The sequence below is a fragment of the Sinocyclocheilus grahami genome, unplaced genomic scaffold, assembly GCF_001515645.1.
Source record: "Sinocyclocheilus grahami isolate Dianchi unplaced genomic scaffold, SAMN03320097.WGS_v1.1 scaffold911.1, whole genome shotgun sequence".
Lineage (NCBI taxonomy): Eukaryota > Metazoa > Chordata > Actinopteri > Cypriniformes > Cyprinidae > Sinocyclocheilus > Sinocyclocheilus grahami.
In genome coordinates this window covers 88,412-106,272 of record NW_015506090.1, presented here as the reverse complement: position 1 = coordinate 106,272, position 17,861 = coordinate 88,412, and the positions used below count along the sequence as shown (strand labels likewise).

Genomic DNA, 17,861 nt, shown 5'->3' with positions numbered 1-17,861 from the left:
GGTGTATTAGAGGTAAAAAATGATATAAATACTGTTTGGTTTCTCGCACAAACCGATCGTTTCGTGTGTTGGGACATCAATGTGTCATCACGAGCCGCAGGGTTTAATTTGGATTTGTCTGTGCATGTTTTTTTACTCTCGTAGATTTTGTTACCATTGCCATCCATTATACGACTGATAGACTGCAACGGTTGGACTTAAAAATCATCAAATGTGTTCTACTGAAGAAACAAAGCCACCTACATCTTGGATGCCCTGGGGGTAAGCAGATAAACATCAAATTTTCATTTTTGGGTGAACTATCCCTTTAAACAACGTTCGGAACGCGACACCGTTTGAAAGGGGTCTCTTTTCACTGTTGCACTGTGGTGAGGGAACAGCTGTTTGTGTTACTAAGCGTGAAAGTTCAGAAACTAAAGCTGTAGAACTAATAGAACGTGATGACACAGAAGAACTCATCCACAATATCCACCGCCCCCCTGCCATCAGCTCCCACGCTCATTATTCATACCGGCAAACCTATGACTTTTTGGGATAAACCTTAGCTGTGGTTCAGTTGGAGGATTTCGTCAGTGCTGTCCCGCGAACGCGAGGTCTGACTCTCCTGGAGAAGTGTCACCTCTCTCGGCGTCTGTTCTGTGCAGTGAGCGGCAGAGAAGCAGCGCATTCAGTTAGCCGCACCGCAGCGACTCGTCAACAGAAGAACTCATCCACAATATCCACCGCCCCCCTGCCATCAGCTCCCACGCTCATCATTCATACTGACAAACCTATGACTTTTTGGGATAAACCTTAGCTGTGGTTCAGTTGGAGGATTTTATCAGTGCTGTCCCGCGAACACGAGGTCTGACTCTCCTGGAGAAGTGTCACCTCTCTCGGCGTCTGTTCTGTGCAGTGAGCGGCAGAGAAGCAGCGCATTCAGTTAGTCGCATCGCAGCGACTCGTCAATAAATGAGTACAAAACAGCGTTTCCTAGCACCTGTCGCTTACTGATTGTTTGGAATTATAAATATGAGCGTAGTTCGTCTGTTAATATCACATGCACTTTTTTGTTTGTTGTTTTTTTTGTTTGTTACTCAGACGCAGGCAGTGCGCTGCATGAGACAAAAAAGTAATATAGCCAAAACCACCGCATAGCCGCTCTTTAGTGTAGATGTATGCTGATTTTATCAGACGATGCCGCGATTATAAATGAGTGACTCATTTGATGAGGGGTCGTGTTTAGTCACTATTTAGTGTGGTATTTTTACATCATGACAGTAAAACAGGGCATTCTAAGTCAATATACTGCAGTATTTCCTCTCAATCAGTAGAAAATATGGTTAACACCCGGTCATGCATGAAAAAAAAAATACCGTCATGTACCGTGAAACCGGTATAATTTTGAAAAATACCGTGATATAAATTTTTGGTCATACCGCCCAGCACTAATTGTATCCCTGAATATTTAATACATGTGCTGTAGTGTTTTATAAGTTGATAACATCTAAGATGATGTTTTTGGAAGTTTAGAAAGTTGCTCATTTTTAGCATACCATTTTTATTGTTTGTTTGTTTGTTTGTTTTTCTTTTAATCTCAATTTCTAAATGGGTCAGTGTTTTCCAGTATGTTCAGTGGTAAGTGTTAATCATGCTTAATATACTCCTTCTATCCTGTCTAATTAGTGTTTACTTTATTTTGTAGTATTTAGATCTAGTCTTTACACCCTATTTTTGACCCTCACCAAACTCCAGGCCCCCTGGGATCTCTCATAGAGGAAATACAAATCTGAATTCTCTTTCATTTTTAACTTTATCTATCCACAAGAAAATTATCCTCTGTGCATTGTACGTTTTTGGTTTATATGTAATATAAGTAACGCACACACACACACATTTAAAAGAGTAAAATACATTAAAAATACAAACAAGCATGTGTTACTTTTCCTAACAAGGAGCATTTGCAGAATGAAAAGTAACACATGCTTGTTTGTATTTTTAATGTATTTTACTCTTTTAAATAATTACTGAGACAATCTTATCTTCACATTCATTAAAAATACAAACAAGCATGTGTTACTTTTCCTTCTGCAAATGCTCCTTGTTAAGAAAAGTAACACATGCTTGTTTGTATTTTTAATGTATTTTACTCTTTTAAATAATTACTGAGACAATCTTATCTTCACATTTAAGACCTATTCTAAGTAAATCACCAAACCTAATAATCTGAATATTGCCTAATATTTGTTGCCTTACATTGTTGTGTTATTAGCTCCTTCACTTCTTCACTTCTTAAGATGCCTCTTCTTTTTTTGTTAATAGGTAGTGTGTTTTTCACAACATTAGCAAATCAATCTGGGTGTTAAGTAGAACAGCACTTCAATATTAATATAAATAATCTAAATGTAATCAGTTCAGATTGAATGAGTCCACAGTAAAATTAACAGGGTTAGACTAATGAACTGAAGAATTCAGAAGAATTGGTTATTTAGATTTTTAATTTTGATAAATGAGTAACACTTTATAATAAGTATACACTAATAAAGTACTTACAAATCATTTGCAAACTATTAGTTTAGAGTTAATTATAGTTTATAAACTGTAGTTAACACATTAAGGGACTCTATACAAATAGTGAGTTCTTCATTCATTATCTCTGTAATTAAAACAAATTATTATTGTTTAGTAAGCTCATAGTAAAGAGTTAGATAATGCTTTGTTCACAACTTATTAAATAGTAAATAGTTCTCACTTTAGATTAGGTCACGGAAAATGGGAAAATGTCGTTAATTAAGTGCTTTAAACCAACCTTTACTTTTACATACATTATAGGCGTAATGGTTTTTACCCTGTACAAACTGTATATTCTATCCCCTAGACTACCCATCACAGAAAACTAGAGATAGAGACAGTTTTTAATTAATGACATTTTCCCATTTTCTGTGACTTAATCTAAAGTGAGAATTATTCACTTCTTATTAGCAATTAACAATTCCTTTACTAAGAGCTAATTAAACTAATAATAATTGTGTTAATTACGGTGATAATGAATGAAGAATTTCCTTGCATAGAGTCTATTAATGTTTATAAACTATGAATTAACTATAAACTAATAGTTTGTTAATGATTTGTAAGATTTACTTTTACATACATTATAGGCGTAATGGTTTTTACCCTGTACAAACTGTATATTCTATCCCCTAGATAGAACTTCTTATTAGCAATTAACAATTCCTTTACTAAGAGCTAATTAAACTAATAATAATTGTGTTAATTACGGTGATAATGAATGAAGAATTTCCTTGCATAGAGTCTATTAATGTTTATAAACTATGAATTAACTATAAACTAATAGTTTGTTAATGATTTGTAAGTACTTGATTAGTGTATACTTATTGTAAAGTGTTACCGATAAATGTAACCATTTATGACTGTTGGTGTCTTTTATATTCTATAACTGTTGCTGGTGTGTATTAATACAATAAACCATGAGAGACTGTGTGTTACAGTGGAATAATTACTGTAATGCATGGCCTCTCATTGCTTATTGCTTTTATTAGAAAGACTCCTGAAGATTATATTCAGACATTTTCTGCCAAATTGCATGATGTGAATAAATCAAATCATAATCATGTTGTTTCATCTGAGAAATGTAGAAGAAGAAAAAAAACGTGTACAAGGTAGGTCGATTATCATTTCCGCTTCATAAATTCATCTTGGCCAATGTTTTTGGTCGATTGAAGGTATTGTGAGCTGTTCCTTGTGTGACCCATCTGCCCTCCATCCTGCAGACCTCAAACTCATGTTTGACGGTGGTGTTGCTTGTCACTTTCAGAGGAAATGGAACGCCATGTTTCTATCATGTGTCCCAAGATCTTAAGTTATAGTTCAAGCTATATAATTCTTTTTTTCAGATTCTGATATTCTGGTATATTTCATTGAAGGTTTTGAGTTGTACTCCATGGTTCCTTCAATCTGTCCCTTGGAGACCCTCCATAATTCCCTGTCTCTCAAACAAGTGGATGACTTCCTCACCTCCATAGCCATATCTCATGATCCAGTACTGGAAATATCTGCATCCTCCCCAGGTACAGTCAAGACATCATGCGCCGACTGCCACTGTAGAATGTGTGTGGTTTACTGTACATTAACCGCTTTCTATTGGTTTCATTTGTTCCCTCAGCTGTGCCCACCAAGAAGGCTCCTTTGAACACTTACACTCCAGCAAAAGTTTTGCCCTGTCCATTCACCCAATCTCTTGGCAAGAAGATGTGCTCATCAGAGAAGAGTGCATCAGGCATGTTGCATTAAATGCATATATTGATGGTGAAATATTCTTCTTCTTGCAGCCCATAGAACTGCTTGTGCGAAAGTTATGAAATTTGGCGCACAGATAGAGGACAGTCTCTATATTATCCACAGCAAGTTTGGAGTTTCTAACTCAAACTTTCTAGAGCCACGAAAAGGCTAAATTTGCGTTCAGGTCTTTTCCTAACTTATCCTAGACGGTTTGTCTGATTTTCACCAAAATTGGCTCAGATCATATTAAGTCTGTGCTGGAAAAAAGTTATAAAAAGCTTTTCAATAGACCAAACCGTTCTCGTAAAGCTTGTTCGTGAATTTCTCACAAAAATGGACGTGAGGCTATTTGTTCGCAATGCTTTAGCGGATTCTGACCATACTTGGTACGTGCTATACCAAGCATGACCTGAGGGCATGTGAATAGTTTCAGCACAGCGCCACCTAAATGTCATCTTAAAAACTGACATTTTCTTTACAACTTCTGAATAGTTTGACCAACAGTTTGGTCTCGTTAGATTTGGAGCAGCATACCAAATCAAATGGTGTCCGATTTGCCAATTGTCAATTGGGTGAAGTGGTACAAAATCGTCTGAATTATAGTGAATGAATGAAAAAAAAAGATTCTTATCCAGTAATCACAAACAACTAGAAAGTCCATAGAAAGAAGTCATGCAAATTCATTATTCAGAAGGTGTGGGAAATCTGTTATTCATAAGAAATGGAAACACTATCAGATAAAATTGCTGAAGTAGCTCAAGATATACTTGTCACAATCCAGTGTGTCCCTTTCTGTTTGTTTACTCAGTATATTTTTTCCCTTCAGATCATGATGATTTTCCAGCCAGAAAACCCAGAGGTGTTTCAGCAGATGTTTCAGAGTGTGGTGCGAGTAGCGGCAAAAGCTCAGAGACCAAGCAGCCCAAGCCTGCTCCCAACATTTCCATCCTTCTGCCACCTGAATCTGTCAATTGGGTGAAGTGGTACAAAATCGTCTGAATTATAGTGAATGAATGAAAAAAAAAAGATTCTTATCCAGTAATCACAAACAACTAGAAAGTCCATAGAAAGAAGTCATGCAAATTCATTGTTCAGAAGGTGTGGGAAATCTGTTATTCATAAGAAATGGAAACACTATCAGATAAAATTGCTGAAGTAGCTCAAGATATACTTGTCACAATCCAGTGTGTCCCTTTCTGTTTGTTTACTCAGTATATTTTTTCCCTTCAGATCATGATGATTTTCCAGCCAGAAAACCCAGAGGTGTTTCAGCAGATGTTTCAGAGTGTGGTGCGAGTAGCGGCAAAAGCTCAGAGACCAAGCAGCCCAAGCCTGCTCCCAACATTTCCATCCTTCTGCCACCTGAATCTCATGACTCTGCTGTTAAAACCCAACAACAATCCAGTGGCACAGCAACACATGAAACCCCTGCTCTAGAAAATAAGAGTGCTACGGCAACCGTGTCAGGCTTTTACACATGACATCAATCTACAAACCCCCAACCAGGGCAAAAACACGGCTATCAAAGATGACCACATGCCAAGCACATGGACAACTGATGCATATGTTAACTGGACCCAGTGAACTAAAACTCACAGAGCATGTTACAGGCCTCACCTCATTACTTTTAGTGACAAGAATTTGTCATAATTAGCTGTACCTTTATTTTCATTTGAAGGAACATCTCGCTGAATGTTTGATACCAAAACACAGTCCACCAAAAGATATCACATTGTTGTAATTACAATTATATTGTAGGCTTATTTAGATTTCCATTCACCTTGAATGGTTCAGAAGAATGTGTTACATTTATCTTGTATATTTGAATGTTGAAATGTAAAAGCTCGCATAGAATTTACTTGTCATAGTATGACATGTTGCTGCAGCTAGTTTTAATTCTTTTGGAATATTTAATGAATGCATCACTTTCTGGGGCCTCATCAAACAAGGTCCAAAGTGATATTTTTTAATGCATATATTTCATTACAATCAGACTGTGCACTTCTTTTCCCCCCCACTGCAACTGACATCTGCCTTATGTTAACAATTACTTTTCCATCAAAGTGAAATTAAACATGAATGTTGTGTAAATTGGGAATGAACTTCGGTGTTTTTAAGTTCATGAAAAATAAACCATTTAGTCCAAACTAAATGGTGCATTAGAAAATTGGAAATGGTTGAATCTTTTGTAGCCACTTCTTCAAATCTCTGGCCCCAAAGTATTTTGTGTTCTAATCTGGTTCTAAGCAACTGAAATGTTCCCAAGTCCAGATACGTAGCAAGGAGATCTGTAAAATAATCCATGTGACAGCAGTGCTTCATCCGCAATTATACGAAGCTACGAGAATACATTTTGTGCGCAAAAGAAAAAAAACAACAACTTTATTCAACAATTCGTCTCCATTTTGGAGAATATCCGCTGGAGGTAAACAACGTATGCTGTTCTGTGTCAGTTGCGTCACGCCGGATCTGTTTCCTACATTGTTGTGATTTGATCTGAATGGAAACAGCGTATCCGTGTGACGCAGCTGACACAGAACAGCATACGTTGTTTACGTCCAGTGGATATTCTCCAAAAGGGCACCAGGGTGATGCGGAGATGAATTGTTGTATAATGTAGTTTTTTTCCCCCCTTTGCACAAAAAGTATTCTCGTTACTTCCTATAATTGCGGATGAACCACTGATGTCACATGGATTATTTTACAGATCTCCTTGCTACGTTTCTGGACTTGGGAACATTTCAGTTGTGTTGCTGTCTAAGCAGGGTCAGACAGCTCTCAGATTCCATCAAAATAATCTTAATTTGTGTTCCGAAGATGAACGAAAGTCTTACAGGTTTGAAACGACATGAAGGTGATTAATTAATGACAGAATTTTCATTTTTGGGTGAACTAACCCTTTAAGAGCCCTCCCTTTTGAGCCGCTACAGTCAACTGACCTTCAGCTCCTGTCACTGAAAACTGCTCTGCTACTGGCTTTAGCATCGTTCAAGCGAGTGGGAGACTTGCAGGTGCTCTCTGTGAGCCCTTCCTGCCTTGAGTTTGGGCCCAGCGACTCTAAGGTCGTCCTGGAGCCAAGGCATGGTTATTACACTCTGTGCTTCCTCCCTCGGAGAAGGACCAGGAGTTGTATTTACTCTGCCCCATCAGGTCACTGAGAATTTACATTGAGCGTTCCGCCCTGTTTAGGCAGTCGGAACAGCTCTTTATTTGCTTCGGTGGCCGCACCAAAGGTCATCCGGTCACAAAGCAGAGACTTTACCGGTGGATAGTTAATGCTATTACGCTAGCATACTCTTCCTTGGGCCTGCAATGCGCCATTGGAGTACGAGCCCACTCCACCAGAGGCATGGCCTCTTCTTGGGCTTGGTCTAGTGGTGTGTCTATTGCAGAAATCTGTGCGGTGGCCGGCTGGGCCTCACCGTCCACATTTGCTAGGTTTTACAACCTGGACGTCCCTGCCTTACAGGCTAGGGTCCTTTCTGCATAGTTGGCATGCACCTGCCAGAGGGCAGGACTAGTTCTGAGTTGCGTTTGGCCGACTCGCCAGAATTGCTTTACTTCTTGCACGCTCTCGACCCTCCCTAGGTGCCGAGGCTGTACAAGTTTTTCTTGGAACGATTACCCAGGCTGGGCATGACTTCTGTGAGTTTGTCTCGTTGCCACTTGAAGGGCTTACCCTATTATACTTGTCCCTCTGAGCCCCTTGGGTGTTTAAGGAAAGTTCACATATCAGTCGTTCCTCTCCATAGCACGACGTGATTGTACTGGTTCCCATAGCGTCTAGCGACGCAGTACGAGTGAACCTTGGTTCCCTGAGATGCTATGGAGCTGCATGACTCAGTGTCATCGCTTCAGTCGAAGTAACCTGAGGATCCTATGCCAGAATGCCTGCTTATATCACCAGATGGCCCCACCCATATTGGCAGGCTTCGTGGCCATAGGCTTGTGGAACTCTGCTGACTCGCCATTGGTTCGTTTTTTATCTCACTGTACAAACCAATGGCCGTGCAGTTACACTGCGTTATTTAAAAAAAGGCTTCGGTATTGGAGAAAAAATGACTTTTTCCCAGTGTCTAGCGACACAGTACTCGTTCCCGTATATCAGGGAACCGTTTGCAGCTTTAGCTATATGGATTATACACGAGACTATGTAATGATCCGAGATATCATCACTCTGCTGTAGAATTTCAATGCCATTAACATCAATTCCATGTGACAGTATTAAATCAAAAGTTTGATCCCGTCAAATACCGTCATAAACTTGTACATTACGCTCAAGAATCTTCTCTCAAAAATGATTCAATATGGCATTCTGGTCTAGAAACTTTGCTACTCAATGCAAGTTATCATCCAGAGATATGGTAAGGATTGTATGGTAAGATTCACCAGGATGCTGGAATCTCTTAAAAAATCAGCCAGTGAGTCCAGAAATGTCTGAAAATTGCCATAAGGCACAGGAGACGTCCCCTCAATTCTTAAATAATATCTGGTCACTTGCACTTATCCGAGTTAGTGCTGGCTGCAGATAAAGTTTTAATTGTTGGTGATTTTAATATCCATGTTGATAATGAAAAAGATGCATTGGGATCAGAATGTCATTCATAGACATTCTGAAATCTATTGAGGTTAGACAACACGTGTCAGGACCTACTCATTGTCGAAATCATACTCTAGATTTAATACTGTCACATGGAATTGATGTCGATGGTGTTGAAATTATTATGCAGCCAAGCGATGATATCTCAGATCATTATCTAGTCTTTCCTCAGCATATCCAATACCTCAGAACAACTTGATGTAACAGAAACTATGGACTCTCTCTTGTCTAACATTTTAGATACGGTTGCTCCTTTACACTTAAGGAAGATTAAGGAAAACAGTCTGACACAGAAAACAACTACAGGCATTTCGTATTGCTTGGCGGGAAAGTAACCAATCCTACAGAAAAGCATTAAAAACTGCTAGATCTGATTACTTCTCGTCTCTCTTAGAAGAAAACAAACATAGCCCCAGGTATTTATTCAATACAGTGGCTAAATTAATGAAAAATAAAGCATCAACAAGTGTTGCATTTCCCAACCACACAGCAGTAATGACTTTATGAACTAGTTTACTTCCAAGATCGATACTATTAGAAATAAAATTGTAACCATGCAGCCGTCAGCTACAGTAACGCATCAGATAGTGTGCTATAGATCCCCTGAGGAACAATTCCACTAAGCATTAAAAACTGCTAGATCTGATTACTTCTCGTCTCTCTTAGAAGAAAACAAACATAGCCCCAGGTATTTATTCAATACAGTGGCTAAATTAATGAAAAATAAAGCATCAACAAGTGTTGCATTTCCCAACAGCACAGGAGTAATGACTTTATGAACTAGTTTACTTCCAAGATCGATACTATTAGAAATAAAATTGTAACCATGCAGCCGTCAGCTACAGTAACGCATCAGATAGTGTGCTATAGATCCCCTGAGGAACAATTCCACTCATTCTCTACTATAGGAGAGGAAGAACTGTATAAACTTGTTAAATCTTCAAAACCAACAACATGTTAGACCCTATTCCATCTAAGCTCCTAAAAAAGGTGTGAAACTTCTCAAAGCAGCTACATTACAATTTAGCCTGACCTGTACTATAAATACCATTCTTTTCAACTTGAATAGAGTTGTATCATGTGATTTATAGTGATGCTACCTGGGTGTACTCACTTCTGTTGTATACTGTATGTTTGACTAATACACTGGAAGCAATATTGACGTGACATACTGATACAATTCCTCACCGCTAATCATGATGTTCATTCTATTAAGTAGTACGGGTTGAGATTTACAGTCTGATATAGTAAAAAGGAAAAGTTGAATGAACATGCCCTCTGACCTGACCTCTTTTACTTTGAGGTTAGTTTCCACACACAAGTACATCTGATGTGTGAGCGGCCGTCAGGCGCAAGTGTAACAGAGCAATTCTTTATAGAATTGCAATATTTTTTGGACATGTATAATTTAAAATAGTTTTGTTTTGTGTTGTATTGTTTTTGTTTTATTGTATTTATTTTACGTTCGGAATAAAGTAAAAAAAAATAAAAAATCAAATTCAGCAAAAAAGTGAAGTTTGTGTGTTGCTGCTGTTGCTCAATGTTTTTATTTTTTTGTGTTTGTTTCTTTCAGCGTTCTTTTTATTTAAAAACATGGTTGGTGCATTTTATGTTTTGCAATGCTAAAACCATTTGAGGTTTAAATAAACACTGTTTGAATTGTTAATAATGTGTCTCTGTCTGTCATTGAAGTTATGTATTTATTGTAATGACCTTAAAAAGTGGATTCAGCATTGGGGGAAAATTTGCAAATTTTTACTCAAAAATAATACATTTATAGTATATTGCTTGTGGGTTTCAAAGACACTCATAATTCATTTGTAATGTACTCATAATACAAAAAAAGTACACTTTAATATCACTAATCAAGCATGTAAATAGGCATATACTTAAAGTGTACTAAGTGTACTTGAAGTTGTTCCAATTTAGCACATACAAATACACTAAATACACTTAAAGTTATGCTTTACTACAATTTAATTACAATTAAAATATACTTAGTACAAAATGAGTTGTTCCAAAATAGCACACTTCAAGTTAACTAATCATTAACACACTTAAAGTATACTGACAATTAGTCTGGCTGCAAGTATACTTAGCATATTTTTTTTTCACTAGGGTGCCCCTCAACAAATACTGGTTAAAATCTGGATCATGGTTCCTATGTAATTTAATGATGATTTCTTATGTGCGGCTTAAATTCTCTTCCATGCACAAGTCTCCGACACAAACGCGATCCATTCGTACGCTAAAGTAAACCACTAGAGCTCCTTGAAATAACGGATCAAACGGCAAATAATTGTAAACTGCAAAATAACAGTCTCAAAAGTTATTAAACATGCAACAGCTTGTTCATTCATTTATTTTCTGAACGGAGTACAAATGCAGATGGCAGCGCATATTTTTGTGCTATTACAGGATATATATTTGAATAATGCACTGTGAGCGAACTTGTATAACCATGTAAACCACATATTTTCCATTTTAGAGAAATATGTGTTCATTTTGTTGCGCTAAACCTTAAGGTTTTTTTCCATTGCGCTACTTTTCCATTGTTTTTCTATGTGAACATGCGCTTGATGGACGCGTCTCGCTCTGCGGTGTTTGTGCTCGCAAAGCTGCTTCGCCAAGTGCGCACTTGCAGTGTTGCCATGTCCACTTATATGCATCTGTTAATAAAAATAACAATTGGTCCCTCGATATCTCTTTGCCGCCTTGAAGAATTCTCAGTTCCTTAAAGTGTATACGGCCGGGAAGCAAGAAAACACACATTCAATGTATTCTCAATACTTCAATTTATTCATAGAAATAAAGATATTATTAAAAGCAGTCAATTGTCTGAAAATTTCTTTTAGCTTTTCCACATCAGCCCAAATCCACCCATCATCTTCATCGTCCTCCGAATAGAGAAGGAGAGAAGAAAAGGAGGGGTGAGGCATGTCTGGAACAATTTCTTAAAAAGACAGAGAGTGTTTTCTAACAGCATCTTTGGGCTTTTTGTGACAACTTGGTTCAACTGGAGTGTGTACGTGGCTTTTGTGCCAGTGTCAGTTATTTGAACGGGAAAAAATCAGCTAATGCGGTCAAAATGCTTGCACAACAGGGGTGGCCAGAGGGAGGCCAAGCTTCAATCAGACGTATGGACATGATTCAGAACGCAGCAAGCAGCACGAGTGTTCTTCACCTCACACCTCTCACATCTCAAGTTCAACACTGATGCTGCTTGCGTCAGCCAGCCACCTACCTCAACTTGCTCTTATAGAAAGTCCACATTTTCCAGCATTTTTTGGGGTGAACTATTCCTTTAATATGGTGGCGGAGAAGTGCAAAGCAGATCCCAATTCTGAAAACAAAATAACAAATTACAAACGCAAATGCAAGTCTAAAAAACTAAATAACAATTCAGAAAACACAACAACAATTCAGAAAACATTATAACAAGTCAGAAAACACAACGACAAATTCGAAAACAAATGAACAAGTCAGAAAACACAACGACAAATCAGACAAACCGGAAGAGGTAGGTATAGTTTGAGACTGCGCCATTGGTTTGGGATTGCTCACCGCTGACTGGACGAGACATCTGTCAATCAATGTATACAGGAAGAACCAGCCGAAGAACAGCAGAGTCGTGGTAGAAAGTATTCTTTATTTTCAACTTTTTCATTATTTCCTTAATTTTTATTGAAAATAAATGCCTTTACGATGTGATACGAGATTTGAAAAGGGAGGAAAAAAGTTCGGCAAAAGGTGGGATCAAACCTGTGTCAATCGCATCAAATAGCCAAAGTCAAGCACTTATCTATCTGCGCTACTGGAGCTGATGTGTAATGGCCATTTTTAACTAACTGTTTTTATTCCAGAGTAAGGGCAATTAATACAATACATTTAAACTGAGCTACTTTAATACCATCTCCAAACTTTCTACCAGGACTCTGCTGTTCTTCGGCTGGTTCTTCTCTGTATACGGTGATTGACAGATGTCTCGTCCAGTCAGCGGTGAGTAATCCCAAACCAATGGCGCTGTCTCAAACTATACCTACCTCTTCTGGTTTGTCTGATTTGTCGTTGTGTTTTCTGACTTGTTATTTTGTTTACGGATTTGGCATTGTGTTTTCTGACTTGTTATGTTTTCTGAATTGTTGTTGTGTTTTCTGACTTGTTATTTTGTTTTCGGATTTGGCATTGTGTTTTCTGACTTGTTATGTTTTCTGAATTGTTATTTTGTTTTTTAGACTTGCATTTGCGTTTGTAATTTGTTATTTTGTTTTCAGAATTGTGATCTGCTTTGCACTTCTCGGCCACCGTACTTTAAAGCTTGTTTCATCTTATTTTAAACAGTTTAAAGTCGTCTTGTAGCACCTTTGGAAATGTGCTGAGTCCCCTAGTGGGCCCCAGCCCCCTGTCGGAGAAGCACTGCTTTATATAAGAGCATCCGAGCCTGGTCTCGTCACGTGACTGGACCCTGAAGCGCCAGCGGCTCGCGTCACGTGACTGGTGTCGACAGCAGACGCTGGGAGCTGCTCCGCTCTACTCTGACAGGATCTCGTCTATGCTTCTCTCAAGCCCAGGCGTGCAGTCTCTCTGAACAGGTTTGATTTTACACTCTTTGCATTTCATTGCATCTCTTCGCCGGTCTCTCGGCAGTGAGCAGCGCGCTGTAGGTGAGCCTAAATCCCCGCGCCGCTGCTGCTGTAAATCGCGAAATGGTGGCAGTGGCACAGCCCAGAATAAAGACAGTGTCTGGAGGACGGTTGTGTGTTTTAGTGTATGGTTCCTGACGAGGCTGTATGGTGCAGATATGGTATTTGAGTCCCTGATGTCGAGCATCAGCAGCAGCAGCAGCAGCATCAGCAGCTGGAGAAGAATCGCGACGAAACTGCCTGATTCCTCACAGAGCTCTTGCTAAACCCTCAAAATGATCGTCTATTATCATTATTATTCATGCTTTTACAGCAATCACAATGTCCAGTGGTTTAACTGCGCATTTGATTGCTACTGAAATGCTACAGTGATCTTTGTTTCATTTACAGTAAAGCACTGGCCTGCTTTCTCTGGGTTTATTCTTGATCATGTCTGGCATGAAACGCATTTCCATATGGATAGTGGTTGATTACCTCTAGCACTATACTGTCCAAGATTACACAGATATTTGTACAAACTGGCACTCCAAACAGTCTTACAGAAGGATTTTGTTTTATTCTAATGGTCTGATCTTGGCAATGAAATCATGTAGGCTAATTATAGCACTTAACTACAATTCAGTGTTGACAGTCATTTCAAATGTGCAAATGATTGTGTGATTCATGTGTTAATGTACTGATGATTAATAAGTGCAGGGTACGGTTTTGTGCAATTTGTTGCTCAGCATCATGCCACTGACCGTCGCAGTCGGCTTCAAAGTGCATTCACATGGACATTCGCAAATGTTAGTTTGAACTCAGTTTGCTCTACAGGACTTGACAACTTACTTTTGCCCAGGGAGCTGCTCCTGAGTTTAATTTAGGAGCGCATTAAAAAACTTTAGGCACACAATGAAAATGTATCAAATAATGTGTTTTTCCTTAACAAAGGGATACAAGGAAAGATTTACAAGCAACAGGATCTCGTCTATGCTTCTCTCAAGCCCAGGCGTGCAGTCTCTCTGAACAGGTTTGATTTTACACTCTTTGCATTTCATTGCATCTCTTCGCCGGTCTCTCGGCAGTGAGCAGCGCGCTGTAGGTGTGCCTAAATCCCCGCGCCGCTGCTGCTGTAAATCGCGAAATGGTGGCAGTGGCACAGCCCAGAATAAAGACAGTGTCTGGAGGACGATTGTGTGTTTTAGTGTATGGTTCCTGACGAGGCTGCTGATGAACGCGTCTGTATGGTGCAGATATGGTATTTGAGTCCCTGATGTCGAGCATCAGCAGCAGCAGCATCAGCAGCATCAGCAGCTGGAGAAGAATCGCGACGAAACTGCCTGATTCCTCACAGAGCTCTTGCTAAACCCTCAAAATGATCGTCTATTATCATTATTATTCATGCTTTTACAGCAATCACAATGTCCAGTGGTTTAACTGCGCATTTGATTGCTACTGAAATGCTACAGTGATCTTTGTTTCATTTACAGTAAAGCACTGGCCTGCTTTCTCTGGGTTTATTCTTGATCATGTCTGGCATGAAACGCATTTCCATATGGATAGTGGTTGATTACCTCTAGCACTATACTGTCCAAGATTACACAGATATTTGTACAAACTGGCACTCCAAACAGTCTTACAGAAGGATTTTGTTTTATTCTAATGGTCTGATCTTGGCAATGAAATCATGTAGGCTAATTATAGCACTTAACTACAATTCAGTGTTGACAGTCATTTCAAATGTGCAAATGATTGTGTGATTCATGTGTTAATGTACTGATGATTAATAAGTGCAGGGTACGGTTTTGTGCAATTTGTTGCTCAGCATCATGCCACTGACCGTCGCAGTCGGCTTCAAAGTGCATTCACATGGACATTCGCAAATGTTAGTTTGAACTCAGTTTGCTCTACAGGACTTGACAACTTACTTTTGCCCAGGGAGCTGCTCCTGAGTTTAATTTAGGAGCGCATTAAAAAACTTTAGGCACACAATGAAAATGTATCAAATAATGTGTTTTTCCTTAACAAAGGGATACAAGGAAAGATTTACAAGCAAAATTATTGAATTAATTTTATTAGAATACAAAAGTGTACACTATGTTTTAAATATTTCCACTTAAATCTGTATTTAATAATTTTGTAATTATTTACAGGCCTGTATACTAGTAAAATCTAAATAATGAATAAAATGTGTTAAATAATATTCTTAGTCTTTCCTTCCTGTGACAGGTGGCCCAGGCAGAAAATACAAGAGTTTACATTGAATTAAATGCCAGATAATATATTTTGTGTAACTGAAATACAAATAGAAACCATAAAAAATAAACTTTATGCATAATGTGTGACTTTTAGTTATAAACAAGCCTGAAATACACTGGGACTCTTATTTTGGAATATCTATGCTCTACTATTGCCAGCGTCTCATTCATAAACATGGAAGGAGATCAAATATACAACATATTGCAATATTAACACCATAAAGTAAACATTGTCATAATTCATAAACAGTAGATTTTAAGCAATTGCGTGGAATAAATGTGCGGTATCTATTGGCGCAAAAGCACCATGTATTTACTTGCAGTGCTCATAGCCACTGATGTTTAATAATCATATTAGACAAATTCCTAGCTAATATATTAGGTGATTCCTGTTTTTTCATCCTCAGATTTAAGAGTTTTACAGTGATAAATAAGCAGGTGCCCAGGCATCAGACTTTTCAGCAGTGATGTCTGATCATATTTTCATTCATCATTTTTGAGAATTGCTTACTCTTGTTTGAACAAACCCAAACAATATTTAAATCACTTAATTGCTTCGAGTGCTCAGACATGTGCCGAGTCACCACCGCACTGATATATGTGCTAGACAATGCTACAAATACAATATAGCTTGATCTAAAATCTGGAGGATCATTTGTATCGGGATTTTAAAATCGTCATATCATTCAGCCATCGAACTTGCTCTATGGTAAAGCACAAAGGCATTATAGACACAACAGCATAACTTTCTGTAAAACTGCTTTTGTGTATTGTGAGAAGCAAATTTGACAAGGAATGTGTGTTATGAAAGTCAATGATGTTTTATTTGGAACATAATAGAAGCGATTTATTCCCTACATAACTCCCTGTGTGTTTCAGCCAGGTCATGTCATTAAAGATGGAAATGGATGCCAGTGGAGTGTCCAGGGCACCCATATCCATTCTGCCTGCTGCTGAGGTCAAAGCCACCCTGAAGCCAGAAGCCGATAAACCCCGCTGCTCCAGCACTCCCTGCTCCCCCGTTAAAAGTACTGTCTCAGGATACCAGATCCTCCACATGAACTCCAACTATCTAGTGGGCTTCACCACCGGTGAGGAGCTTCTCAAATTAGCCCAGAAGTGGTCTAGCCCTGACAACAGCAACACAGAGGCCTTGCCCAGCCCCATCAAAAAGCCTGTGGATTTAGGCCTGCACCGAGCCTCGCGGATTTACAAAGCCAAAAGCCGTTACTACCAACCGTATGACATCCCAGCCATCAACGGACGCCGGAGGCGGCGCATGCCCAGCTCGGGCGACGGCTGCTTGAAGTCGATGGTGAGCGGGGAGCCCAGCAAGGCCTTACACGGGCCCCTGCCCCTCTGCCTGCTGAAGGGCAAGCGGGTGTACTCCAAGTCCCTGGACTACCTCAACCTGGACAAGATGAGCCTCAGGGAGCCAGCGGACACTGAAGTGCTGCAGTACCAGCTACAGCATCTAAATCTGAGGGGCGAGCGCGTGTTCAACCGCAACAAGACATGAGTCCTCAGAAACGCCCACCTGCCCGCAGTTGTCTGGCTGTGATGTAGGGCCTTGATTTTTACCACTCTGATTATAGGCAGTTCACCACTAAAGCCCAAAGTATACTTCGGTTTTTACGCATATGTGAGGGTCCACGTACAGTGCATGTGATGCAAATTTCATCACACATCATACTGTACACACACAACCAGATTTTTGTAACCGCACATTGACTTGGTTTTGCACTAATCAGTTGTTCCACAAAGTGGCAGCACTGGCCCAGGCCGTTGTTTCACAGTAGCAAACAAACTAAATCAAATGAAGTATACTTTGGGTTTATAGGAAAGCTCCACTATTTTTGAAAATAGGCTCATTTTCAAACTCCCCTAGAGTTAAACAGTTGAGTTTTACTGTTTTCGAATCCATTCAGCCGATCTCCGGGTCTGGCGGTAGCACTTTTAGCTTAGCTTAGCATAGATCATTGAATCTGATTAGACCGTTAGCATCTCGCTCAAAAATGACCCGCAGTTCTCAAAGACCGACGGAAAATGAAAAGTTGCAATTTTCTAGGCCGATATTGCTAGGAACTATACTCTCATTCCGGC

General features: G+C 39.2%; 2 protein-coding genes across 4 annotated transcripts in view; both read left to right on the top strand.

The window, feature by feature from the left end:
• Nucleotides 1–5,988, top strand: part of ppip5k2 (diphosphoinositol pentakisphosphate kinase 2) — a 48,210-nt gene extending 42,222 nt beyond the window's left edge. Inside the window, exons 28-31 of the mRNA XM_016249105.1 lie at nt 1,597–1,617; nt 3,924–4,067; nt 4,163–4,276; nt 5,509–5,988. Coding sequence (XP_016104591.1) covers nt 1,597–1,617; nt 3,924–4,067; nt 4,163–4,276; nt 5,509–5,759 — 530 coding nt within the window. The 3' untranslated portion in view covers nt 5,760–5,988. The remainder of the gene's footprint in view (nt 1–1,596; nt 1,618–3,923; nt 4,068–4,162; nt 4,277–5,508) is intronic.
• A 7,374-nt stretch (nt 5,989–13,362) lies between these two features.
• Nucleotides 13,363–17,592, top strand: macir (macrophage immunometabolism regulator). Of its 3 annotated transcripts, none has more exons than XM_016249118.1 (2): nt 13,363–13,449; nt 16,638–17,592. In XM_016249118.1, exon 2 carries the CDS (start codon nt 16,645–16,647, stop codon nt 17,275–17,277), a length of 633 nt encoding a protein of 210 aa, XP_016104604.1. In that variant the 5' UTR covers nt 13,363–13,449; nt 16,638–16,644; the 3' UTR covers nt 17,278–17,592. The 3 variants fall into 3 exon arrangements, with proteins under 3 accessions (XP_016104604.1, XP_016104602.1, XP_016104603.1); XM_016249116.1 differs by having other exon boundaries at nt 13,363–13,470; XM_016249117.1 differs by lacking the exon at nt 13,363–13,449 and adding an exon at nt 14,483–14,530.
• Nucleotides 17,593–17,861: the final 269 nt, after the last annotated feature.

Coding starts and splice junctions, on each gene's coding strand:
- macir (XM_016249118.1), top strand. CDS start 16,645: ATGTCATTAAAGATGGAAATGGATGCCAGTGGAGTGTCCAGGGCACCC.